The sequence below is a fragment of the Natrix helvetica genome (genome assembly GCF_964273705.1).
Source record: "Natrix helvetica genome assembly, chromosome: 2".
In the NCBI taxonomy this organism is placed as follows: domain Eukaryota; kingdom Metazoa; phylum Chordata; class Lepidosauria; order Squamata; family Natricidae; genus Natrix; species Natrix helvetica.
In genome coordinates, this window is record NC_138552.1 from 191,620,726 (window position 1) to 191,647,293 (window position 26,568).

Genomic DNA, 26,568 nt, shown 5'->3' on the forward strand with positions numbered 1-26,568 from the left:
TCAGTTTTGGAGTTTAATTTGGTTCCTTCAAAATTAATTTCATGTCCTGTAGCTTTAAAGTGCTGGAAAAGGGAGGAAGTTTTTTCTTTTTTTCTTACTGCGTTCTTGTGTTCTGCGATGCGTGCATTTATTCTCCTGTTTGTTTGTCCTATATATGTTGCAGGGCAGATTTTGCATGGTATTTTGTAGACTCCTTGGTTTTCTAGCTGGATTTTGTTTTTGGGGTTTCTTAAGATATTGGCTATTTTTTGGTCAGTGTTGAAGGCTGTCTTGATATTGTGTTTGTGGAGAATTTTGCTAATTTTATCTGTGGTGCCTTTGATGTAAGGGAGGAGGGCGATGCTGTTGTCCTGTTCTGTGTCTTGGTTCTTGGGAGCAATCTCCCTTCGGATTCGGTTGGTAATTGTTTTTCTTTGGAATCCGTTTGGAGATTAATACGTTTGTGAGAGTGTGTAATTCAGTTTTCAGGTGGCCTTTGTCAGCTAGGTGTTTGGTTCTGGAGATGAGGGTCTTGGCTACAGAGTTGATCTGTGCAGGGTGGTGATAGGATTGTGCATTTAAGTAGTAGTTGGTGTGTGTTTTTTTTCCGGTAGATGGTGTGTCCTAGGGAGCCATTGGGTTTTTTGTAGATTAGGATGTCCAGAAAGAGAAGTTGGTTGTTTGCTTCTATTTCCATAGTGAATTGTATTTTGGGGTGTAGGCTGTTGCGATGTGTGAGGAAGTTGTCCAGTTTTTCTTTCCCGTGTGGTCAAATCACGAAAGTGTCATCAACATATCTAAGCCAGAGTTTGTGTTTGTGTTCAGATTTATCTGAGGCGTTAGTTTCAAAATGTTCCATGTATAAGTTTGCGATGACGGGTGAGAGGGGTGATCCCATGGGTGCTTCTTCTATTTGTTTGTATCTTTGTCCATTATGGATGAAGTATGTGTTGGTTAGGCAGTGATTGGTCAGGTCCAAGATGTGTTTAGGGGGGTTGTGTTTGTTCTGGATAGCTGTCAAGGCTTCTTTTATAGGCACTTGGGTGAAGAGGGATATGACATCGAAACTCACGAGTAGGTCGCTGGGTTGTAGGTTTTGTTTCTTTATTGTTTCTATGAAGTGAAGTGAGTTTTGTACGGGTGAGGTGATGGATTCTGCGTAGGGTTGGAGTTGTTTGGCGAGGAATTTGGCAAGATTCTGTAGAGGTGAGCCTATGGAGCTGACTATGGGTCTGAGTGGTGTTCCTTCTTTGTGTATCTTGGGGAGGCCATAGAATTTGGGACATCTGGAAGATTTCTCTCTGGGGATGATCTTTGCTGGATCTCTTCACTGATGGGAGAGGCTTTTATTTTGGATTTGGTGGTTTTTTCCAGGTAGGTGGTGGAGTCTGTGTTTAGAGATTTGTAAGTGGGGTCTTGGAGTAGGTTGGATAGTTTGGCTTGGTAGTCAGGCATGTTCATCACCACTGTGGCGTTACCTTTGTCTGCTGGGAGAATGATTATGTTGTTGTCTTTCCTCAGGTTGGTGAGTGCTTTTTGTTCTTCTTGCTGTAAATTGCTGGAGCAAAGGATGTTGCTGACTGCAAGTCTGATTTTATTGGCTTCATCTGGGTTGATTTTGGTGAGTGTAGCTTCAACTCAGCATATGATGTCTTCAGTGGGGATGCATTTAGGGGCGACTGTAAAGTTGAATCCTCTGGAAAGGACATTGATTTCAGCTGTGGTGAGGGTTCTGTCTGATATGTTGTGTGTTGTTTGTTTCATGAATTACTGTGGAGTGGGGTTGGGCTTCTGTTGTTTTTCTAGTCTGTGGAGTTTGTTGGTGTGTGTGTCTGTCTTGTGGGAGGTTTCTGTTTCGGCTCTCCAGAGGGCTAGTTGTTTGGATTTGTCCCAGAGCGCTGGGTGGATTTTGTTGCTGAGTTTGAGGTGAAGAGTAAGTAGTCTTGGTTGGTTTGATCTAGTAGGAATCTTTTCCTGTGGAGTTCGTTTCTGATTAGGGCTAATTCAGTTCTTTTCAGGATACTTTCGGTGACTGAGGTTTTTGAATGGAATTTTAGTTGGAAGCATGTGGGGATAAGGCTTTTGTCTCGGCAGTTGCGTAGGAATGTGAGGTCACATAAGATGGTGGCTCTTCGGACTTCAAGTTTCTCGTAGGTCCTGGTGAGCAGGAAGGTTTTGTCCCCATAGAGGTAAGATTTTTTTCGTAGATTTTCATGGGTGTAGGTATGCTGGTCTTGTTGTATTCGGGTCTTTTCCCATGTAAGATTGAGATTGTCTTGGCAACGTTTCGGCGAGGTCTCTGTCGCCATCTTCAGACTGGTGTTTTCGGCTTAAAGCGTGGCAGAGCTTATATATAAACCCAGCTTGCAGATAGCGAGGGAGACCTCACCGAAACGTTGCCAAGACAATCTCAATCTTACATGGGAAAAGACCCGAATACAACACACACACACACACACACACACATATATATATATATATAAATAACAGAACTGTTATTTTAGCCAAAAAGAAGCAGAACAGAATGAATCCAAGTCTAAAATACCAATTAAGAAAAAAACATTAATAATTAAACTTACTTGAATGCACACAGCATTAGGTAATATTATTATGTTGATTCTTACCTCGTGATTGGAGGATGTCAATTTGGTAGTCAGTTCTTCCTTTAGGCTTTCCAACTGCTGTCGAAGCTGATTCTTCTCATCTTCAAAATGTTGTTTCTCTTTCTCAAATTGCTGCTCCAGCTCCTTAAAAAACAAAACAAGGCAGAAAAATGTTAAGTCTTCTATTGTTTATTGATTATATTCTTCAAAAATATTGCTTAACGATTTATATTCTGTTTTCCTGCTCAGTCTCTGATATAATCCAGAAATTGTTTTCAGAGAGCAAATGTATCTAAGGCAGTCCTCTCTAGATAACCTTAAAGCGTAGAAAGATTTTTATTGAGAAAGATAATTCATCAATCAAGTCCACATTATACCTCTGCTGCATGAGGTGTTTCTAGTTTCTTTCTGGATGCAATTCATAGTATTGGTTACCCCCTTTCAGGCTCAGAATGGCACAAGACCAGGCTATTTGCAGGACTATCTGTCTCCCTGACGGTGCCTGCCTTTTCTATCAAATCGAATAGGGTAGGTGAGCTCCATATCATTTCCCCCAGTCATAAGTCAAGTCAGACCCAATTTCATGACAATTTTGATGGCAGTTGTTAAGCAAAACCAGGGGTTTTTTTGTTTGAAATTGGCAAAAAAAGATCACAAATCACTATAACATGACCACAGGATACTACAACTGGTTGTAAATTTGAGCCAGTTGCCAAGCATCCCATCACATGAAATCATGTGATCAGGGAGGATATGACAGTCATTAATACAAGTATGGGTCATAAGTCACTTTTTTCTGAGGCCACCATAACTTTGAACCATTATTAAGTGAATAAGGTCATCAGTCAAAGGTTACTTGCATGGAAAAGGGCTTTTTTATGGTTACCAGGAATTTTGGTGCTGGTTTCATTACCTCTTTATGCTTTCATTGCTCTTTCCATGAGTTGTCCAGGGTTATGATACAAAAGAAGAGTGACCTTATAAATAATTTAAACAATTTAAAAAAATCAAGTTTTATAAAAAATATGGGTAACTACTGCCATGTTCATTCAATTCAGCAATTTCACAGCTGGCACATTAGACCTAATTCTACAGATAGATGGAGTTGGGCAATCAGGGCAACTGTAACTACAGCTTAATAAAAGAAGCTGCCAAATCTCTATACTTTATAGTGTTTTAATGTGAAGTACTATGTAGGTAATAGATAGGTATCTAATAGATTGCTTATTTAGACTTCCAGGTTTTTTTTGACAAAACTCCTCACCAAAGTTTCTTCCGTTACCTTAGTTGTGAATTAAGCATTAAATTAATGAGTTACCTATTTTCTCTTTGGATAACAAACATGAAACAGAGAGCCGGAATAAATGGTAGTTAATATGTTTAGAAGTAGAACCATTTTCGTGGTGATGGATTTTTTTGATGCATTGTTTTCTTTATGTAACTAAAATTGGGACAACTGCTGCAGCAATTTTACAAGTATAGAAGACAGAAAAGGAAATAAAAATCAGTTTATCTCTGCCAAAGGAAATGAGTGTCCTTCCCAAAGAAAGGAAAGCAAATAAGTTCTATAGAAGGAAATTCAAAATAACCATCAGTAACTTGGATGATTTGACCTGATTTCTTCTAGATTATTCTACAATATGAGTACAATATTAGGATTAGTCATAAAAGAAGTAAACCTAGGATATACGTCAATGGGGATTTTGGTCTCCATGACATTTTTTTCTGTTGAAACAAATGGTCTAGCTAGAGAGAGAAGATGGATGCAAGAGATAGGATCTTTCTATAGTAATTCCTGAGCCCTAAAATTTCTTGTCTATGATGCTATACTCTTAATCCAATCGATTTAATCATAAAAACTGGTTTATTTTAGACTGATTGCTTTTAATGTTAACTTTTAAATTGTTTGACATATTTTAATTTTTTCAGTGCTACATTTCAGTGCTACATTTTTATTGTATCTGATTAATATATCTAAATAATATATTATTGAATAAATAAAACTAAAGGTAAAGGTTCCCCTCACACATATGTGCTAGTTGTTTACAACTCCTGTCCGAAGAAGTCTCCGTGGTTATGTGGCCAGCATGACTAAGCGCCGAAGGCGCACCGAACACTATTACCTTCCCACCAAAGTGGTCCCTATTTTTCTACTTGCATTTTTACATGCTTTTGAACTGCTAGGTTGGCAGAAGCTGGGACAAGTAACGGGAGCTCGCTCCATTACATGGCACTTGGGATTCGAACCACCGAACTGCTGACCTTTCTGATTGACAAGCTCAGCATCTTAGCCATTGAGCCATGGCTTTCCCTTGAATAAATATAATAAACTGTAATTTTGCCTATTTTATTGTTTTACTTTTAAATTTGATGTGCAGACCAAATGACAAAACTAATGACCAAGAAGCTAATTAATTACTACCAATCTGAAGTCCTTCTGGAATTTATAAACAATCCCAATCCATAGTCTTACATGAAACTCCAGTCATCCATAGTCATCCATTTATAGGAGCGGTGCAAAATATTGTAAAAAATTAATTAATCTTTTTAAATATCAGCAATAAAAAAGAGTTGTCTGGGTTATTTAATTGATATTAACAGTCTATTCCCGTGATGGCGAACCTAGGTGGCACACAGAGCCATATCTGAGGGCATGCGAGGCGTTATCCTATGTTAGCTGCAGTGTGTATGCGTGCACTGGCCAGCTGATTTTCGGCCTTCCGGAGGGCAGCGGGAGGCCATTTTTGTCCTCCCTAGGCTTCAGGAAAGCCTCTGGAGTATGTGGATGGTGAAAAACGGGTATAACGGGCCTACCGGAACTCGTTTATAAACTTCTGGTATGCCCGTTGGGCAGTTTGTCGCCCTCCCCAGGCTTCAGGAGGCTTTCTTGAAGCCTGGGGAGAACGAAAAACGACCCAACAGGCTACCGAAAGTCCAGAGGTTTCAGTGAGGCCTGCGCACATGCGCCAGGGGGATGCAGTGAGTTTGTGCATGCATATGCCGGGGGGGAGATGGCATTGCATTATGAGTGTGGGTACACATGTGTGGGCTATCAGGCGTGCGTGCACCCTTTTGGCATCCAAGCAGAAAAACGTTCACCATCACTGGTCTATTCTATCTGATTAAAATAATCTGTGAAGCTGGAAATTTTCTTGCTGCAAAATATGTGGAACTTAAAATCTGCTATTACAATTAAACACAACTCAACACATGTTATTATAGTAAAACAGGAACAATCATTATAAATATTTCTCTTACCATTTGCAATTTCTTTTTTTCCTTGTTAGCATTGTTATGTGTTGCTTCAAGAGCAGTATTATGTTTCCATGCCAACTCCTCCAAAGCCTTGGAATGAGCTTCTTTTATCTGCGTAGTCTCTCCTTCTAGTTTGACTTGCAATTTCATTAACTCCTTTTCATAATATTCTTGTTGTGTTTCCCTTGCTTCATTTACTCTCTTTAATTTAAACAATACAACTTAGAATCAAAATGAGATAAATTTATTTTGAAAACTATATAGTCTTGAGTTCATTACACTTAAGTTGTCATTGTGATTTTTTCCTATGCGTGCAATATCTAATCTATATCATAGTTTAGATATGAATGATGTTGGAATGATAAGGCAATCAAGTCTTCAGATTCTCTCCTTCAGCTGACCTGCACATAGAAGCTCACTTAATATAGCAGATCTAGATATGAATCTTTATTACACATTTAAGCAGCTAAATGCCCTCAGTTTAAATCAGGATGCAGGTCTTTCGTATTCTCTATTATAAATTTGGAATATTGCCCTGCCTTTTCCACATACTAATGAAACCTTATTTCTCACACTAGTGGAAGATGGTGATTGTTGGCATATCTAGAATTCTTGTCCTCATTAACTGTAACTTCCAAAATATTTCTAACAGCTTGTAGTTTAATCAGCTATGCAATAGCAATTGTATGTTATACCAGATATTGAGATTAAGAAACTGCTAATTAACACCTTGTACGACTAATGCTTACAATAATGAAATAGCATTAATTGTATAAGTTGTACAAGCAGACTTCAAGATACTACCATAGTTCTTATGTACCAAGATCAAAATTGTGTCCTTTCAAGGTATGCAGCTTTTATGCAAGTGGTGACACTTTTGAATATTAAGGTTTTTTTTAAAAAAAAACATGGAGGCCATTCAAAGAGAACAAATAGTTTACATATTTACATAATTTCAGTTTTCATTTTAACCCACCCATGAATATTTTACCTTCTCCAATGTAAGAAGTTGCTGCCTTTGTCTTTCATCTAGACTTTGTGTTTTACTGTGTAACACATTTCTTTCCTCTTCCAATTGAGACAATTTCTCCTTTAATCTAGATTTTTCTGATTCCAAATCAGATATTGTAACTTCCTGTGTCATTTGAGTAGCTTGAAGCATTCCAACATGACCTGTAAAAATGAAATATTAAGTATTTCTGGAATATTAATATTTATACTTGAATGGCTTCTCGTACTGGCCTGGTTCACATAATGTATCAAGCTATAATATGGCTGATTTTGACTTACTGGGTTGTAAGAGTATAGGCATTTGAAATTTGTAAATGCAGATGATAACTCCAGGTATTGTATGAATCCAGGCATTATTTTATTCAGTGAACAATGGTTATATAGATTTTGGCTTAATCCCATTCATTTTGGGACATATTTGAAACAGAAAATATTCTGGAATGCCCCACTACAATATCATGCAATGTTAGACTTGGTTCATTGACCAGAGGTACAACAGAAGCAAGCTGAAATCTGAAGTAAGGTGACTTTGCTCCTTTCTGTACGTATTTTCATGATTTAGCTCCTAATCTCCTATTGTGATGTTACTTGTTTCATAAGAGAAGTAGTGAAAAAAGCTTCTCATAAAAACAGATGCTTTTAAAAAGAATTAATTCTTGTTACAATGCCATCTTATCTAAACCAAAATTACAATCAGATAAGTGTAGAAAGAAATATATTTCAGGAGTTCACCGGCCACACCCCACCTCTAGGAAGCACTTCTATGATGTTATCACATAAACCTTTCATGATTTAAAGTTGTGAAAAATATACTATATTTCTCTATATACATTTTCTCTATATTTTGCTATTACTCGCTAAACAAAATTGTATTAGCTATATAGGAGACTGAAATGCTTATCTTTATAATACTGCTTATTTATTAGGCTTCCCATACAATGCAAAACAAATTCTGCTTAAAAAAAACAAGGTGCTATCAAAAAGACATCCTTTTCTGGTTTGTTATATATCACACTTTAAAAAAAAGAAATCAATGTCTATGCCTATAAGATAATTAGAAACAAATTAAGGCACCAAGAATTTTAGTTTCATTTTTAGAAAAAAAGGTGTCAAAATGACTCTAAATTCTTTCAGAATTTACTGTAATGAGGCAGTTATCTTAAGCAGTAGATCCTAGGAAACAGTGGTGAGATACTGAAAGACAGGTCTATGGACATTTTGCAGACATTATGCATCATCTGAATTTCCCTTGTTTCTTCAACTGGGGTGGAATACAGTATCTATTTCTAATGTCTTCAACTGTCAAAACAAATAAAATAGAGCAGGGATGGCGAACCTTTTTCGCCTCGGGTGCCAAAAGCATGCCCGTGTGTCCTCCACAATTTAATGCCCCCCCCCCGTGCTGCCCCACACACGGCTTTCTTGGAGTCTGGGGAAGGTGAAAATGGCCTCCTCCCTCCCCCCGGAGGCCCTCTGGAGGCGAGAAACTACCCATTTTTTGACTTCCAGTGGGCCCTTTAGTTCATTTTTTACTCTCCCCAAGCTCCAGAGACTTTCTAAGAGCCTGGGGAGGGCATAAAACGGCCCAACACACAAACCGGAAATTCAGGAATGGACTTCCAAGTTGCCTGTTGGGTCGTTTTTCTCCCTCCGGAGGGCGAAAAACAGCCCAACATGCAAACCGGAAGTCCATTTCTGAACTTCCGGTTTGCACATTGGGTGAAGCCTCCGGAGGGTGAAAAACGGCAGAAAATGAAGGCCGAAAATCAGCTGGCCAGTGCGCACATGCATGCCTCATGTGCCCTCAGAAATGCCACCTGTGGCATGCGTGCCATAGGTTTGCCATCACGGAAATAGAGAAACTGCCAATTTACTATATTAAAGATAAAAAGTAAAGGATCCTTTACTCAATCACTTAAGACAAAGGTTGAAAATTTGTGGTCCTTCACATATTAATAATATCCACAATCTGCCAGACCTAGCTTTGTTAGCTGGAACAGTAGCTAACGTCAACAAATATTAGCTGAATGATGCGCAGAGGTAATAAAGAACAAAACACTGCAGTGTGTGACTACAGCAAAATTTACAATGAACCTTATAGTCTTTCACATAAAAAGATAGATGTGGGGTAATAGTTAATTAGAATGAAACATGGTATATCATTTCATGTACAAAATAACAGGTATCCAAAATCCAACCAGTTTAAAAAACAGAACTAGGCCATTGTAATAGTCAGATGATAAATACTGAGTCATAATTATTTTAATGGGGATATTTTGTTCAAATGGACTCTTTAAATATTCATTTTTGCATGTTATACACAAATTAACTACCGTATTTTTTGGAGTATAAGATGCACCAAGGTTTTGAAGAGGCGAATTTTTTTAAAAAGTAGGTAGGTAGATGAGATAGAGAGTGATAGAGAAATACAGTAGGTAGATAAGGAGAGAGAGTGTGTGTGTAGGTAGGTAGGTAGAGGGATAGAGAGAGAGAAATAGAAAGAGAGAGAGATACAGTAGATAGGTAGGGAGAGAGAGAGTAGTTAGATAGGTAGATAGAGGGATAGAGAGAGAGAGGGAGAAATTCAGTAGGTAGGTAGGGAAAGAGAGAAGGTAGGTAGGTAGGTAGAGGGAGAGAGAGAAATAAAGTAGGTAGGTAGGGAGAGAGAGTAGGTAGGTAGGTAGGTAGGTAGGTAGAGGGATAGAGAGAGAGAAATAATGCTGTATTCAGTGTATAAGACGCACTCAGATTTTCAGCCTCTTTTTGAGGAAAAAGGGTGCGTTTTATACTCTGAAAAATACGGTAAATTCTGAGTTCTGAGTTCTTAATACATTTTATCTTGTAAAATTCAAACTGTAACATATTTCCAGAAAAACATGAAAAATAATTCCATATGCTTATAATTCATTAGATTTAACTGTCAGACCCTGCTTCCCCAGTGTTTTTCCAGTTATATTGGAATTATAGATTTATAGATTAATATTGCCAACATTTCTGTAAGGAGGTTTATTGGCTAAGTAAGTCTTAGGTCATAAGACTGCAATCATCTGCATATTTGCTAGTTGTAAGCCTCAGTAAATAACGAACCCTACAGATTGTGCTGGATCTGATTTTTTGCCTAAACAATGGAAACAGACTAAAAAATAAATAAAATCATTTTTAATAAAAATAAAAAATGAAGATACTTTTGTATGAAAAAGTTAACGTTTTTCTTATGCATCAAATATTAGGAGCAAACATTCTAGCAATAATAACTTAAAATGGATTATATACAAAATAATAGAAACATACACACATACTAGCTTTTAGCACTAGGTCTGTGGCTTGTTGTTGTAAGCGTTCTCTTGTAGCTGCTAACTCAATTTCAACCTCTTTATGTTTGCTTAACAATGACATTTCCTCCTCTTTGACATCATCTAGTTGTTTTTGAAGAGCCTAAGAAAACAGAGAGAAATAGAAAAAAACTCTGGATTTATTTCATTTTTCTGATATTGCCTTTTAGAGGAATAATCATAAAAGCCCCTACAAAGGCCATTTAAAAAAAGATATTGTGTGGAATCTGATAAATGTTCTTCCAGTTGCAAACTAATTTCATATGCAAAAGAAGGAAAAAGGTTTTCAATGTTTTTCCACCTTTATGTGTAGCCCTATTGCAATCTCAGATGCAAAATAATCCCATCCAAAGTAAAGCAGATAGATACAAAGGGAGGATAAATTGCTGAACATACATCAATTTTATTCTTCTACTGAAAATAAAAACTGGATTACACTTTGTAATTGCAATATTATAAAATATTACAATTTTATAATAATATTATAAAAGAAATACACTGAAAGATTAAATTATAAAGAGATTAGATAATCCCAAAATTCCAAAAACTGTTGGATAAATCAAATAGGTTCATTAAAAGAAAATTCCTTAAAAGAGCATTTGTCTTTGTGAAGTGTCAAAAATAGTTACATAATATAGTTACTAATATAGTAACTCACATAATATAGTTACTAATGATATAAGTAATGATATACTGAAAAAAATGCTAAGGATATTTTTACAAGTTATACTAAATTTTCCAATAATACTGTAGATATGTTAGCATTTTGCCCTAGGAAAAGCTAATATAAAATTTGAAAAAATGTGAATTAGGTATAAATATACCATTAAAAATAAAAATCGATTAAAAAACCCATGACAATTTAAAATGCAGTTTAGAAGCAAGATTGAAACCAATTAATACATTTGTTACTTATTACAAATCAGAATTATATATTATTTTAATTATTTCTTCAGGCTGTGTTAGATGACAACAAGGGAAAACTGATAAGTGCTTAAAATGCAAGAAGATGAGAGTGAAAATACCATTGGGCAAAAAAATAACATTTAGCACAATAATCTTTCTCAAATTTGTAAGTACAAAATACTTAAAACTGCTCAATATTGTAATATCTAGACAAGTAGCAATAGTACTGAGACTTCTATACTACCTCATAGTGTTCTCCACACACACTCTAGGTGGTTTATAAAGTCAGCATATAGCCTCTAACAATCTGAATCTTCATTTTACCAACCTCAGAAGGACAGAAGGCTTTAGCCCTGGTCAGGTTCAAACTCCAGGTTGTGGAAAGTTTGCCTGAAACACTGCATTTTGACCACTGCGCTATCAGAACTCCTCCTTATTTTAAAACTATACAGGCAGTACTTGACTACAACCATTCGTTTAACGATAGCTAAAAAATACAGTGGTCTTGGAACAAGTAACCTACAACCTGTCCTAGAAGTTATGACCATTGCACTACCCCCATGGTCACGTGGTCACAATTCAGGCGCTTGGCAAACATCTAGTACACAGGTGTCAAACTTGCGGCATCACGTCGCTGTCACGTGAAGTTTCATGATGTTTTTCCCATTTGCGCAGCTGGCGTGGACATGGCCTACATGTGATGCATCCGGCCCACTGCCGCCAGTTTGAGACCTCGATAGTTACAGTTCTTGCTGTCATGTAATCACAATTTGCAACCTTCCCAGACTGCTTCCAACAAGCAAAGTCAATTGCAGGAGCTGGATTTACTTACTGACTACATGACACAAAGAATCATAACCATGAATTAAATTGCAGTTCAGCCTTTATTGCTCAAGACTATATGCAAGTCAACAAAATTCAACACTAATTAGCACGAGATAACAAATCTCACCACAAACATTCATGATATATTTATCCACAAATCCATTAAATAAACAAAAGGCATTACACATACTTGTCTTACTTTGTTGGCTAGTACTGAACCATTTGCAAAGTATTATTTTTATGCCTAATATTTTTAGTACATTCAGCAATCAATGGTTGATTTTGTATTCATGTAAAATTTCCACAATTCAAGCCTATTCACTGCATCCATCATATGCTTTCTCTAAATCAACAAATGTACATAAACTTTCTCATATTCATGCATTTCTTACTATCTAGAGCAAAAATCTAGTCTCCACACATTGCCTACACATTACATTGCTGTATATATCCTACAGTGTACTTCACAGCTTTGACTCATTGTCACATACTGTAACTCTCAATCATAATTTTTCCAAGCATCATTCCAGTCAGCCTTAATGAAATAACCTCATTATGATTTTTCATTTGTTCTTGCTGTTTTCTTTTGTATTAGTAAACTATAAACAGCCTTTTTCCAATTGTCAGGTACAGCTGCAAACTTTACACCTTTAGAAAAGTGTCAGCCATTCCATAAACACAACACATCCATATTGTAACGTTTATCCAATTCAGTATTTAGTGTTTTTATTTGGGAAGCATTTTTAATCAAGTGACATTTACAGCATTGTATTTCAGTTCCATTCTTCAATTATTTCTATAAAAATATTCATTCCAAGAAAAATTAGGAAAAGGTAGGACAATAATTTTTAAACAAGTAAAAATATTTTGATCTGTGCACATGTGGGCATATAGATACACTAACATTTCAAATTCCATCAGAGAAGATGCCCAAGTAAGAAGACTTGCGTATATAAGGAAAAAGGTAGAATGTACATGTAATAAACAACAATAATTACATAAAAGTTCCAGATGTAATGAGGGAAAATCTACTCTTTCGCTTAGATTAGAGAAACAAGACTTTCCCTACTTGCTTTCTTCTACTGTGGCCTCTTAAGCCACTCCTTTAGCTCGGTAGATGTTATAAAACAGAATAGAATGTTTAGTGGCTCCTGCAGGGAAGGGAAAGGATATTAGAACCAAAATTGCTTCCGCAGTGAGCTCTAAAAATCTAAACCATTAATTTTAATAGAACACTAACTATTTCAGTTACCTTTGTCTTTCCCTATTAGAAGAAAAGCTACTGCAGTTTCATATAGAAAAGCAAAGTTTGTCACAGCTCTAAATAAAATGGGAAGAAATTACTTGTCTGTCAATCTATTGCAGGTGAACTAATCTGATTTTATGCCCAGCTGAGCAACATGAGCAAATTTGTCAACATCAATCTAACAACTGTATTTATTTATTGTTAAAGAAACAGCATAACAATAATTATCTCACCTGTGCACTGTTTTCTGAGGTACTTAGAGCCACTTGAAGCTTTTGGCATTTTTCTCGAAGAGCCCCTGCTTCATCCTGAGCCATTTGCAACTCAGTTTTAAGTTTCCCCAGATTTTTTCGTATAACTGATTCTTGACTCTGAAATTCCTTTCTTAGCTCCACTTCCTTTTCTTTGCAGGATTTCAGGCTTTCAGCTGTAAACAATTGTGATCTTTTCATAGTATCCAGTTCATGTTCATAGAAAGATTGAGCTTTGCTGAGTTTACCTTCATAGTCCTCAATAAGCTTTTTTCTTTCTATTCTTAGCTCTTCTATTTTAACATTCAACTGTTCCACATCCTGCCTGTGCAATTCTTCCATTTTTTCCTGACCTTTGCTTAAAGTAACATTTTGATTTTGATGTGTCTTCATAAGGTCTTGGACCTCAAGTCTATGTGCAGCTTTCAGATCTTCAAGAGCTGAACGTTTATCCTTCTCAAACTGTAACTGCAGTTGTATAAAACTTCGTAATCTTTCCTCAAATTTCTTTCTAATTTCTTCCACTTCACGTGACATAGTTACAACCCGTTGGACATGCTGAGCTTCTGCACAGAGTTGCATATCCTCAACTCTATCCTTATAAGCCTCAAATTCAGTTAAGGCTTGATGCTTCATCTTTTTGTGATCTTCTAATGACTCTTCTAAAACCTGGATTTTTCTTTTTAGATCCATTTCTTCAGAAACTTTACTCTTATATTGCAAAATCTTATCTCTGGTTTCTGCAAGAATTTGTTGAATTTCTTCTTCATGAGCATCCTTGAGAGCTTGCATAGCAGCTTCATGTTCATCATTTTTTGTGTTCAAAGCATATATTACCTGCATATAATGAATATATAAAAAGATATTTTCTTATAAATTATTTCAAAATAATACAATGAGAAACTGTTGGTGCAGTTCAGAATAACACAAAAATATATTAATATACAAGATTAATGGCTATTTTCTAATTAAAATCTAATGGGCAGCAAAATTAACTATTTTAAAATGCAATACATTAAGTATGTGTACTACAGCTGCTAAATTACACATAAATTGAGGAAGCACATTTAAATCTATGTGTGTACCTGAAACAGAAAGCAAATAAACAAAAAAAACCATTCTCCATAGATCAGGTCTGGGACAGAGACTGGCCAGAAGTCGAGACTGAGACTTCTCTAAGATGCAAATCCTATGAAGCACCTAAGCAGAAAACGGACAATTGAATATTATATATATTCATCTTTTTATCTGGCCATCTGATTCCCAAATGACTCTGAAGGGCCTGCAACTAAGAACCAATATATACCAAAAAGCATGTAAAGATACAAAGACTGGAAGAGCAAAGTATCCAAAACTAAACCAAACAGGCAAAGGAACAAAAAGGGTCTCTACAATCACCTTGTCTCCAACATCTGGGAGAACAAGATTTTGAATAGTTTCCCTGAACAACAGAGGTGTGGGGGGAGGGGAGCACACAATCTTTGAGGGAGGGGGCTGTCATTCTATAGGGCAGGAACAGTAACAATGTTGGTGCACATTCAGAATTCCACAAAATGAGTTTGTGTCATTTAATTGACAGGACATGAAGAGCATCTATCTTGCTAGACTGTACTACTGGGTAGAGACGACAGGAACTAGGTGGTTCCTCATAGCCTATATCTTGAAGGGCTTCAAAGGTGATAACCACTATCTTGAATTGCACCCAAAAGCTGAAATATGTAGCCACTCAATCTTGTAAGGATTGCTCTCAAGTCTGTTCCTGCATTTCTTCTCTGACAATAATCATATCAACCTAAAATGTTTGGTTTCTCAGTCTTTAGAGGCATCAATTACCATGTTTATTACAACTCATAAGGCTTCCGATAATTTAATACTATAACAGATGATATAAGTTAACCTACAGAATACAACAACAACTTGCCTAGAACATTTAGTGTACTTCCTGCAGGAGAATAATATAACCCAAGAGGACCACTTGCACTTTATTTACATCTCAAACAGCCACTGCCCCATTCCTAAAGGCTATGTAAAATTGGTAAATCCACTGCAAGGACTGGTGCTTATTAGCTCTGTTAGTTTCTCATCAATGATGATTCTAGTTCTTCATCACATTTGAATTCATATTAAGAAAATTATGAAAGAGTGTGAATGAGAGAAAAAGAGAATTAAATAGGGAGCAGTGGAGTAAAGGGTTAAGTGCCCATATACCCATATCTGATATAGTGGTTTATATTTTTAAATCAGAAAAACGAATCATATTGTAGATAGGCATCAAAATATCCACACATGAAAATATGTAATGAAAACCCGTTTTAACAAACTGGTAGTCCTCACTTAATAACCCTAATTGGGACTGGCAAATCTACTAAGCAAAGTGGTTGCTAACCACATGGCTATGATTGTGTTGTTTGGTTGGAAAACAGACAAGACTAGTTAATTTAAATAATTAAGGTCTGTGAGTCATAGAATCAAGCTATAATATTGAGGTTCTCTTGTGCAAAAATATTTTCTCCTTTCTTACCCACTGCAATGATGGTGGGTTTTGTTGCTTATTTATATGCCTTGCCACTTTTGAGGGGATGTTTTGGTGGGGATGTTTCCTCCATGGTAGTTCTTACATTTTTGTTTTCTGCTTGATTGCTTGTCTGGTGCTGATCATTGCTTATCTGAATGTTAGCTGCTGGAGGAGATATGTACTAGTTTTCTTGTTTCCTTTCTAGATATTTTTATTGCCTCTTTTGAATAGTGTGTGAAAGTAAAGATATCCCCTGTCCAGCCATGTCCAATTCTAGGGGGCGCTGCTCATCCCCAGGGCAGGGGAAGGATACTGTAAAATCTCCATTCCCTCCCCACTTCAGGGGAAGGTTGCTGCAAAATTGTCATTTCCTCCTGATCAGCTGGGACTTGGGAGGCAGAGAATAGATGGGGGCAGGGCCAGTCAGAGGTGGTATTTACTGGTTCTCCGAACTATTCATAATTTCGCTACCGGTTCTCCAGAACTGGTCAGAACCTGCTGAATACCAGCTCTGATTTATATGCTTTTGAACTGCTAAGTGGGCAGGAGCTGGGACAGGTAACAGGAGCTTACCATGTTGCAGGCCACATGGGTCTCGAAACCAAGTCTTTAACCATTGAGCCATCACCCCACCCACCCACCCACCCTCTGTGATGTGAATAGTATGTAAATGTGGCTTATCTCTGTATAGGTATTAATGGTTGATTTGTCTGAATGCTATGCTTCTGGGAATTCTCTAGCATCTTTTAGATTTGGCTTGATCAAAGATGCTAACAGTTTACCAAATAAAACTGTAGTAGAATATGCTACATATTGCTCTGATTGTTTTATACTCCTTTATGCTTCTGCTTGCTTGTATACCACAAGAAAATAAAATCCAAAATAAAATGCATAGTGACTTCATAAATTTCTGAAATATTTATAGTCTTTGATAACAACCATTGGTTTCATGACTGTTCAAAGTTACAACAGCACTGAAAAAAGTGACATGACCATTGCAGCTTCCCCATGGTCACATGATCAAATTTTGCATCATGTATTGATGATGGTTGCAATGTTCCACGGTCATGGGATCACCTTTTGCGACCTTCTGACAAGCAAAGTCAATGGGGAAGCCAGATTCACTTAACAAACATGTTATTTACTTAACAACTGTCTTGCTTATCAATGCCGATTTTGGGCTCAGTTGTGGTCATAAGTCAATAATATCATATTTCCTCCTTAATTGTTTTTATCACTGCAAAGTATTCCATCACAAATAAAGTTACATCGGGAAAATATTCTAACTGCATTTTAAAGCCACTTAGAACTATTTCTGTCTCTCAACTTTTAATTGGTGGAAGGTGGAATAAATTCAAAGCTACTGTAAATGAAGGGATAAAATAGCAATTAAAGTATCCTATGAAAGAGGATATGAAAAAAGGAGGAAATTGAGTGATATTTTAAAAAAATAAAGTGCTAACTCCAACTAAAAATAATTATAACAGCAATGAGTAATGTTAGTATTTCATCAGTAGACACTCTCCACTCACAAGAACACTTTTCTCTCACATATACATATACTGTAGCTGCTAGCCTTTCACAAGGCACTAAAGACTTGACTGTTCCCTCAGGCAAATATTTGGATCTCGGGGTTAAGCAAATTCTGCTGGTTGACTAATTTTATTGGTGTTTTTCTTATGTTTTAAACTTTACTTATTTATGGTCAATGACCAGCAAAGTAGTTACAACACTAAATAAAACATCTAAAAGCAGGTTCAAATAAAATGAAAGGAATAAAACCTTAAGCACTTGCCAGTTAAAAAGTTACATTAAGAAAATAAACAAAATAAAATGAAACAAAACAAAATAGATAGTAACAATACATTTAAAAATTAAAATATTCTTTTCATTATATCTTTCTAGATTAAGAAATTATAAGCCTCTGAATGCACTAACTTCCAATAAATATTTCATAATTCTGTGATAGTGGGGTTCCAATCTGACATCAGAACTCAACTGCCTCTTCCTAATTAAAAACAATCTCTTCAAGAAGGAGTTATAGATATATTATAATGTGTATAGGTACTCATAAAAGGAATGGTGTCATTTAGACATTTACTCCTGCATTGGTCACTTCACTGTTGGATTATTGCAATGCACTCTACATGGGTTGCTCTCGAAGACTACACAGAAGCTAACAGATGGTTCAAAGAGATGCAAGCAATTAAGGGAGAGGGGTTCTTGGTGTGGGCATTTATCACTATTTATGTGTGACCTGCGTAGTTGCCAGTTGGGGTTTGAGTGCAATTGAAGGTGCTGATTATTACCTATAAAGCCTTATAATGACATAGGGCCTAGGGCCTGGATAACGGGAGACCACTTGTCTCTGCTTGTCTTGCCATCCTAGTGCTACATTCCAGCAGAGTAGATGCTCTTCTAAATATTTCCATCTTGTGGGACCTAGGAAGTGTGCCTTATATGTTGCAGCTTTCTCCCTCTGAAATAGCATCCCTTCAGAGAGAAAGTTAGTGCCATATCTTCTAGGGTTCCAAAATGCTTAAAAAACTGGCTTTGGTTCCAGTCCTGAAGTTGATGTTTGTTATTTGAATAACGGACCCTATTTGCTTTATGGATTTTGTTATTAGAGCATTTAATTTTGGGCTGCCTATTGATTTAATATTTTTAGTTTTTATGTACCTTTTTTAGTTTTGTGTGCCACCCACAGTTGGGCGGCCAATAAATTTAAAGTTCATTATTGCCACGTGGCACTTTCTCTCATGAAATGGCTTTTATTTCTCTTTGAAAATTGGGAACATTCTTTTTCAATCTTGCGCATTTGTTATGTAGATTATTATTTATCATTTTGGTTTTAACTTTTTGTATGTCTTCCAGAGTCATTGCTATGAGTTTGGCAGCCATCTTCTATAAATCATTCAAATAAAGGAATAAAGAATAAACAAAATTTATTTATTTCTCTACACCCTCAATTAATACGTAGGTGGGATGTTTAGCTTTTTTTCCTAGCAGGTAAATAAGTTGCCTTATAACAGAATTTTAAAATTTGCACCAGTAACTGCCAAGTAAAGAAAGAAAGCCTTGGCATTTTGCCTTAAAGACATCTGATTGTTCTGCCTCTTATTTCCTCCCTGCCCAAACTATTCTGCTTCAATAATAAGCAGACTCCCTGGACACCAGCCAGGTCAGTGTTATACCTGCACATGATCTTCTATTTCCAAATCTGATACCATGAAAAGTCAGGAGAGTAGAGATACCATGTCTAGGCTGTAAAAATCCAGACAACCAAAAGATGGCAGCAAAGAGATAAGAAAGTTTCAATTAACAGCTGCCATCTAATGGTTACTCAAATTTCTTACAGTTGAGAAACTGTTACTCTTTTTTGGTGGTCGTGTGGGGTGCTTTCGAGTCATATTATCCCTCCTCGTGACTTTCTGGACTAATTTCTGCAGTTGGCAAGACTTTTTGGATGTGTTTTGCACCCTTTCAAGAACTCAGCTAGAATGACTAGCCCAAAGTCACACAGCTGGATTTGTGCCTAAGGCAGGACTAGAACTCACAATCTCCCAGTTTCTAACCTGACATCTTAACTACTACACCAAACTGGTTATAATATGCTATATAGTAGAGGGAACAAAACACAACAGAAAAAAAAGAGTAAATCAAGCAAGGGGTGGAAATAGACAAACATATTTGTACTGTTCATCACAGTTCCGGTCATCTGACCATTTTATGAAGGATTCTGGATTTTTTAAAATACATTAAGCTATGCCACCTAAACTAGATTAAAGATAAGTATCATTAGTGAGGTCCTGCAGCTTCTTCTGTTCTCCAGTTCCTAGAAGAAAGTTTAATCTTACCTCAGGCAATGTAGCATAAAGTAAACCAAATGAGTACCTAAACTGACTCCCTGAAGCATCTGGTGATAGTGTAAAGATAATTAGACAGGATTCAATTAGAATATGTGCTGCCTAATGGTGCTAGACACAGTATACACAGGGCTAGCATAGCACAGGCTAGTTTATAACTCTTCATCAAATTCAGGAGAATAAATGGAATAAATATGAAGTGCCAAAAACTACGTTTCCAATATTGGAATGATTTTATTGTATGACCATGCTTTTAAAGAGAATATTTTAATAAGCATAAATTTACAGATAATGGATAGTCCTCGACTTACAATCATTTATTTAATGCCAGTTCAAAGTTACAACAGCACTGAAAAAAAGTGACTTATGACTCTTTTTTTCACTTGCAACTGTTGCAGCATCCCCATGGTCACATGATCAAAAGTTGGATGCATGTAACAGCATATATTTAGGATGATTGTAGTATCTTGGGGTCATATGATGACCTTTTGCGATCTTCTGACAGGCAAAGTCAGATTCATTTAATCATGTTACTTATTTAACTCAGTGATTCACTTAACAACTCTGGCCATAAAATGGGACAAAACTCATTTAACAACTACTGTATTTTTCAGAATGTAACACACCATTTTCCCTCCCAAAAGAGGATGAAAATCTGGGTGCGTCTTATACACTGAATAGATCAATTTTGCCTCCCAAAACCCCGCCCCGTACATCCAGTTTGTTTGGGAGGCCTGCAAAGTGCTCCTGGGGACTGGGGAGGGCAAAAAGGAGTGAAAAATGGGCCTGGGGGCTTGCCCTCCCCAGCCCCCAGGAGCATTCTGCAGGCCTTCAAAGTCTCTGCATGTATGTTTTTTTCAAAAAATGCGCCCATTTTAAAAACAGGCCAGTTTTTACCCTCCCCAGCCCCCGGGAGCACTCTACAGGCCTCCCACACCCTCTGCACACACACCCTTTTTCTTCTCCGAAAAATGGGCCTTTTTTTGCTCATTTTTTGGGCTCCCCAGCCAATTTTTTTGCCTCCCCAGGAGTACTCTACAGGCCTCTCAAATGCTCTGCATGCTCCGTTTTTCACAAAAAACAGTGTGCAGAGGTTTGGGAGGCCTCAAGAATGCTCCCTGGGGCCGGGGAGGGCAAAAACTTTTTTAAAAAAGATTACTTCTTCAAAATCCTGGTGCGTCTTATACTCTGGTGCATCTTACAGTATAGTTTGAAAAATACGGTATCTTGCCTAGAAATGGAAATTTTGGGCCCAATTATGGCCATAAGCCGACGGCTATCTGTAGTCATTGACTTACAATAGGATACCTAGTGACCATTCAAAGTTAGAACCTACTTGAAAAAGGGAACTTGCAATTTGGATGTGAGGTTCTGACAGTTGGATTCCCCCACAATGATCACATGGCTGCACTTCAGACAATTGGTAACACAATTGCATTTACAACCATTTGCAGTGTCCTGTGCTCACATTGTTTTATAAATGTTTTGCTTAAAAGTGGCACTTACTTTTTGGCAAAATTGTGTCCATAGTGAACAGCAGGTTCATTGCATGGTGATCATTTAATGACTGTGGCATTTGCACTTTCAATCATGGCATTTGCTTAACAATTGCCGCCAAAAAAATCATAAAATCATGTTGGTCACATGACCAATCAGTTTTATGACTGTTACAACTTTCAGAAGTAATGTCCAGGCTCCATTATGATCATAATTTCAGATCTACCTGTTTTAGTGGTTTTTAAAAATGATATAGCATATCAATTTCTCCTCATCACACATTCAATATATTTTGCATTGTAACAACCATTTTAAAAAGTTGCTCAATATTTTCCACATTATATAGAGCTAAAAAAATGAAGTTCATATTATATAGATGTTATAGTATATTACATCTGAATATAGGAAGAATAATCTCATCCAATATGAAACCAGAGCTACTCAGCTGTTTGGAGAAATGTTTATGTAGGATTTAAAAGTATTCCTCATTCACTCTTAGTCCTAGAAGTTGCATTTGGAGCCATATTATTTTTGCATTTGACATTTCATGTAAGTTTATACAGTGTTTGGTTGACAGCTGCCTCTTTAAAATGTAAATTACAATTGTGAATGGGGCTATGCTTGCATTAAGAGTATACATAAATTCGATGAAATACAATAGTTTACAATGAAAGAAAATTCACAGCAATCATCTGCCACTCAAGTGAACACAGGGCATTTCCTATATACCCAAAAAAGTTAAAATCGTATTTATAAAACAGATTCAACCATTTAAATTATCATTAACCCTTTCTTCAAATACAGCTGCCCCACAATATCAGTGTCATTCAGACATGCTTCATAAAAACAATGCTGAAATTAACATACCAAGCTTGCCATAAAGTGAGCAATATTTGTATATATTGGGTTTCTGGAATCTAATGCCTCCAGATGTGTTGGAAATTAACCATATGGTTGAATTACCTACTGATTATAGCAGCTGTAGTTGAACACATGCGAAGACACAAAGTTTGGGAAGGATGTGTACATTAGTTGAGGTTGATTAATATACATTTTAATTCTACCAAGCCTATCAAACTATGATTGGGTTATAAAAACAATTTATATTCTTGAAAAATATTCTTGCAAACTGTCAAGGCATGTCTATATACAGTATATGCAGTCTCCTACAATGTGTATAGGAAATAAATAAGTAAAATACATCTTACATTTATAACCAGGAATATGATTGCTGGATTATATTGCTTGCAATCCTCTGATGACACTTGTTTCAAATTACCTCTAAATGACAAGCTATATGAACCTCAATCAGGGCGAATGCCTTTCTGTAGTAGGCTATGATTATGAAACATTCCTCAAAGAGAACTTTGTAATTCCTTTCTAAAGGCAAACCTATTTTTTAATATTTGAAAACCGTCAAGATTTGCATGAATAGCAGTTCTGAAACAAATCAATAGTTGTTAAGCATTATAAAAACAACAGTAAAAATAAATGCAATTATGCACCATTGGCTATCAGTCATGCAAACATACTATCCATTCGTACATTTTGTCAAATCTCACTACCTTCAGTGGAGTTTATCATTGTGAATAAATCTTAGATTGCAACTTTCATTCTCTCCACCTAATCAGAGGCCATCATATACTGAATTGGGAGAAAATAGAATTGCAAAGAACATGCCTATTACCAGAATCCACTGATAAATAACAGAACAATCAAGTGTAATAAACCTGCTAATTTTTTTTGAAAGATTCAGATGTTCAATCAAATGATATGCATTCTCTTTTAACCTATGCAGAGTTTGAAATGCAGAGTTTGAAAATACAGACAGACAGAAATGGTATGAGTGAGCAAAAGAGGATGGGGGGGGGGGCTCTTTCCTACCTTGGTTAGCTGAGCTATTTTCTTGCTCATTTTGAGATGGAGATCCTGGTTATATTCCATGCCGAAATGGGAGGACGTCACCGAGGAAGAAGAGCTGGTGTTGAATTTCCCAGTGCTGGTCGAAGAACTGCCGTGGTAATAGTGCTGCTGCCAGCTCATCCCTGGTGTCGCCATCTTCCACAGCAAAGAGACCCCGTTAACGGAGCTGCCAGGCACCGGAGGGGCAGGGGGGGTGTTGAGGGGAGCGAGGATGAAAAGCGAACGTGGGAAAAGGAAGGATAGAGACCGGGCACTAGCGCTTTGGGCAAGAAAGGGAAGGTGCCAAAAGGAAAGGAGGGCGGTGAAAATACCCCCTCATCCTCATCCCCTTCCCCGCTTTAGGGACAAGCGCGCGCGCGCGCTCACGCACAAAACCAGCACTGTTCCCTCCCTGTCTTCTCTTTCAGGCCCAAGTCGTCATTTTAGCCTCTTCTGCTCCGTATGTCTTATTCGGCTCGGAGGAGAAAAGAAAAGGGGGGGACAACCCCCCCACCCACCCAAGGGGCTTACAGCCTCTCCTCCCCCGTTTCACCGTGATGCAGGAGACGGGTATTTGGAGAGAGAGAGAAAAAATCCCCACCCCACCCCAAAAAACTGATCTTCCGTTTAAGGGTGCATTAAAAACAGCCTCCTGCATAGACACCTCCCGTCTCCCGGGAAGTCCCAGCAGCCCGTATCCTTTCTCCCGTCGAGAGATGGCGGGGACGTGGGTCAGGGGGGGAGGCGAGGTGGGAGGGAAGGGGAAGGGGAGGAAAGGTGGTCCCCGCTCTTCCCTCACAGGAGCATCGCTCCCCGCGGGACCCACTTTGAACTCGCGTGGAAGGAGAAAGGGGACCCTCAGGGGAGCTCCTTCCTTCAGCCGGCCTGCGCTTCCAGGGCTCCTCTTTCCTCGACGCAAAGAAAGAAAACGGGAGAGGCCGCCGCGGCGACTGTTAAGTCACCCTCCGAGCCTCGCGCTCCAGACCGCCGTCGCGAGCCGACGGTTACCAGGGTCCCACCAAACTGTTTACACCGTGCGGTCAACGTCATTTCCGCCTGTGTCGGCCTCCGGTCTCCGCCCCCTTTCAGAACCTCGGAAAGAGCCTTAAAAAAAAAAACGACTCGCCCGCAGGAACGAAGCGCTTCGCGCGCCCGCCCGCTGTGGATACATCCGCGCTAAGGGTGGGGGTGGGAGGGGAGGGGAGGGGCAGGGGGCAAGAAAAGGAATCCCTCTGGGTCTTCTATGGATGTCACTCTGGAATCTGCCACTCCCCTCCTCCCGGCGTCAAGCCTCAGAGCAGCCAGCTTTGTTTCCTGGGCTGCAATCAACAGTGACAGGTGTACAACAGCGTTGCTAGGCTGAGACTACTCTGGTCTCCACCAACAGTAGTAGCCAAGAAAGACAATATCTCTCTCCCACCCCCAGGCTTTTGTGTGACACTCACTACTTTGGAAGAGAACTACACATCCTTCTCAGGCATGAGGAGGAACTGCTCTCTGCTAGGTTGTGTAAATCCTCTGAGGAGCTGGAGCAGGAATGAAGCACCTGGGTTTGAATAAACATTGAACCAAGAAATTAAAAGACACTTGCTCCTGGGGAGGAAAGCTATGGCAAATCTAGACAGAATACTAAAAGCAGAGACATCACCCTGCTGACTAAAGTGAGGATAGTCAAGGTTATGGTTTTCCCAGTTGCAATGCATGGCGGTGTAAGTTGGACTATAAGAAAGGCTGAGCGCCAAAGAATTGAGGCCTTTGAACTATGGTGCTGGAGAAGACTCCTGTGAATCCTTTGGACTGCAAGGCGATCAAACTGGTCAGTCCTAGAGGAGATCAACCCTGACTGCTCTTTAGAAGGCTAGATCCTGAAGATGAAACTCAAGTACTTTGCCACCTAATGAGAAACAAGAGCCTAATGCTGGGAAAGATTGAAGACAAAAGAAGAATGTAAAGAATGAGGTGGCTGGATGGAGTCGCTGAAGCAGTAGGCATGAGCTTAAATGGACTCTGGGGGACAGTAGAAGACAGGAAGGCCTGGAGGAACATTGTCCATGGGATCACAATGGGTCAGACAGGACTTTGCAACTAACAATAACAACAACAAAGACTGTCCAGCTCAAAACCGATTTTGGGAAGCGTGCTGATTTTTTTTTAAAAAAATGCAATGCCTAAGGAAAAAGAAAAATAGTAAATATGAATATGTGAATGACACACTACACTCCAGATGAGCATGGCTGCTCTAACTGATCTCAGAATTTGGGGGAAATAATAGGTCAGAGATTGTTTGAAAGCTTGCAGCATTGAGGCGGTCTGAATCTCCAGGGGGGATGCTACTCTAAAGGGAGGCACTGGGGCGGAGAAGGTGCACTTCCTAATCCCATCAAATGACATTGCTTAATGGATGGGACACAAGGCAACCTTGCTATGTCAGAACTTATGAGCCAGGCAGAAATGACGGGACTGAAGCATTCCAAGGCACAGAGCTTGTATATCTGAGGAAGGGCTTTACAGTTCATAAACTGCATGAACTTGAATTGTATGTGGAAGCTCACTGATGACCATTGCACTTCACACAGCAGAAATGTTACCTGGCTGTTCCGAGGTGAACCCACAATTGCTCATACCTTTGCATTCTGAATCACCTATAGCTTCCCAGTGGTCTTCAAAAGCAGTCCTAGGTAGAGAAGGAAGAAACTGATTATTATAACATTTGGGAATTATTTTATCAATAGTAGAGAACAGATATTAAAAGTGAAAAAAGCAGAGGACTGAAATAGAGAAAATGTTTTAATAAAGTTAAATAGGTTAAGAAGAGGATTGTTATAGTATTGGGTATGGTATATATTAGTATTAGTGTTAAGTTAAGAATAGATACAAGAATAAATATGGCTGTAAATTATAATTGTTCTTGTATAAAATACATATTTGCACAGAATAGATGTACCCAGGTGACACACTGTTTAATGGAAGATGATGTTTGAATTAAAATAAAATTTTAAAAAATTAAAAAACGCAGTCCCAGGTAGAGCATATTATAAAGTGACCAAGATCTGAGAGATCATGAGACTCCTGGTCCAAGAAAGGACATGTTTAGCATACCAGATGAATCTGTGAGAAAACCCTTATAGCTAAATTGCCACCTGCTCTTCAAGAAAGATGTCATGGATTGTGGCTATGAAGGGGGAAGTGTCGTGACTACAGTGAAGAGGCAGTTTTCCAGGAAGGAGGGAGCATATTCCAAGGAGGTGGATGAGACAAAAGACAACACAGTTCAGAACTGGATTGGAGCAGAGGAAGAGATTTAGGATAGCCACTCCCCACACGGAGCCATATCTGAGGACATGCAAGGTGTTACCCTATGTCATCTTCAGCATGCATGT

At 38.1% G+C, this 26,568-nt stretch overlaps 1 protein-coding gene across 8 annotated transcripts in view; it reads right to left on the reverse strand.

The window, feature by feature from the left end:
• Positions 1-24,221, reverse strand: part of FAM184A (family with sequence similarity 184 member A) — a 52,659-nt gene extending 28,438 nt beyond the window's left edge. For 7 of the 8 annotated variants that reach the window (XR_014174409.1, XR_014174410.1, XM_081941719.1 and 4 more), the window contains exons 1-6: positions 23,171-24,221; positions 13,391-14,245; positions 10,148-10,283; positions 6,829-7,010; positions 5,841-6,038; positions 2,604-2,726 (exon numbers count right to left, since the gene is read on the reverse strand). Coding sequence is in view for 6 of the 8 variants with exons in the window: in XM_081941719.1 (XP_081797845.1) it covers positions 2,604-2,726; positions 5,841-6,038; positions 6,829-7,010; positions 10,148-10,283; positions 13,391-14,245; positions 23,171-23,344 (1,668 nt within the window). In the remaining 2 variants the exon portion in view is untranslated. The remainder of the gene's footprint in view (positions 1-2,603; positions 2,727-5,840; positions 6,039-6,828; positions 7,011-10,147; positions 10,284-13,390; positions 14,246-23,170) is intronic. The other variant, XM_081941715.1, reaches the window with a different exon arrangement.
• Between the last annotated feature and the right edge of the window lie 2,347 nt (positions 24,222-26,568).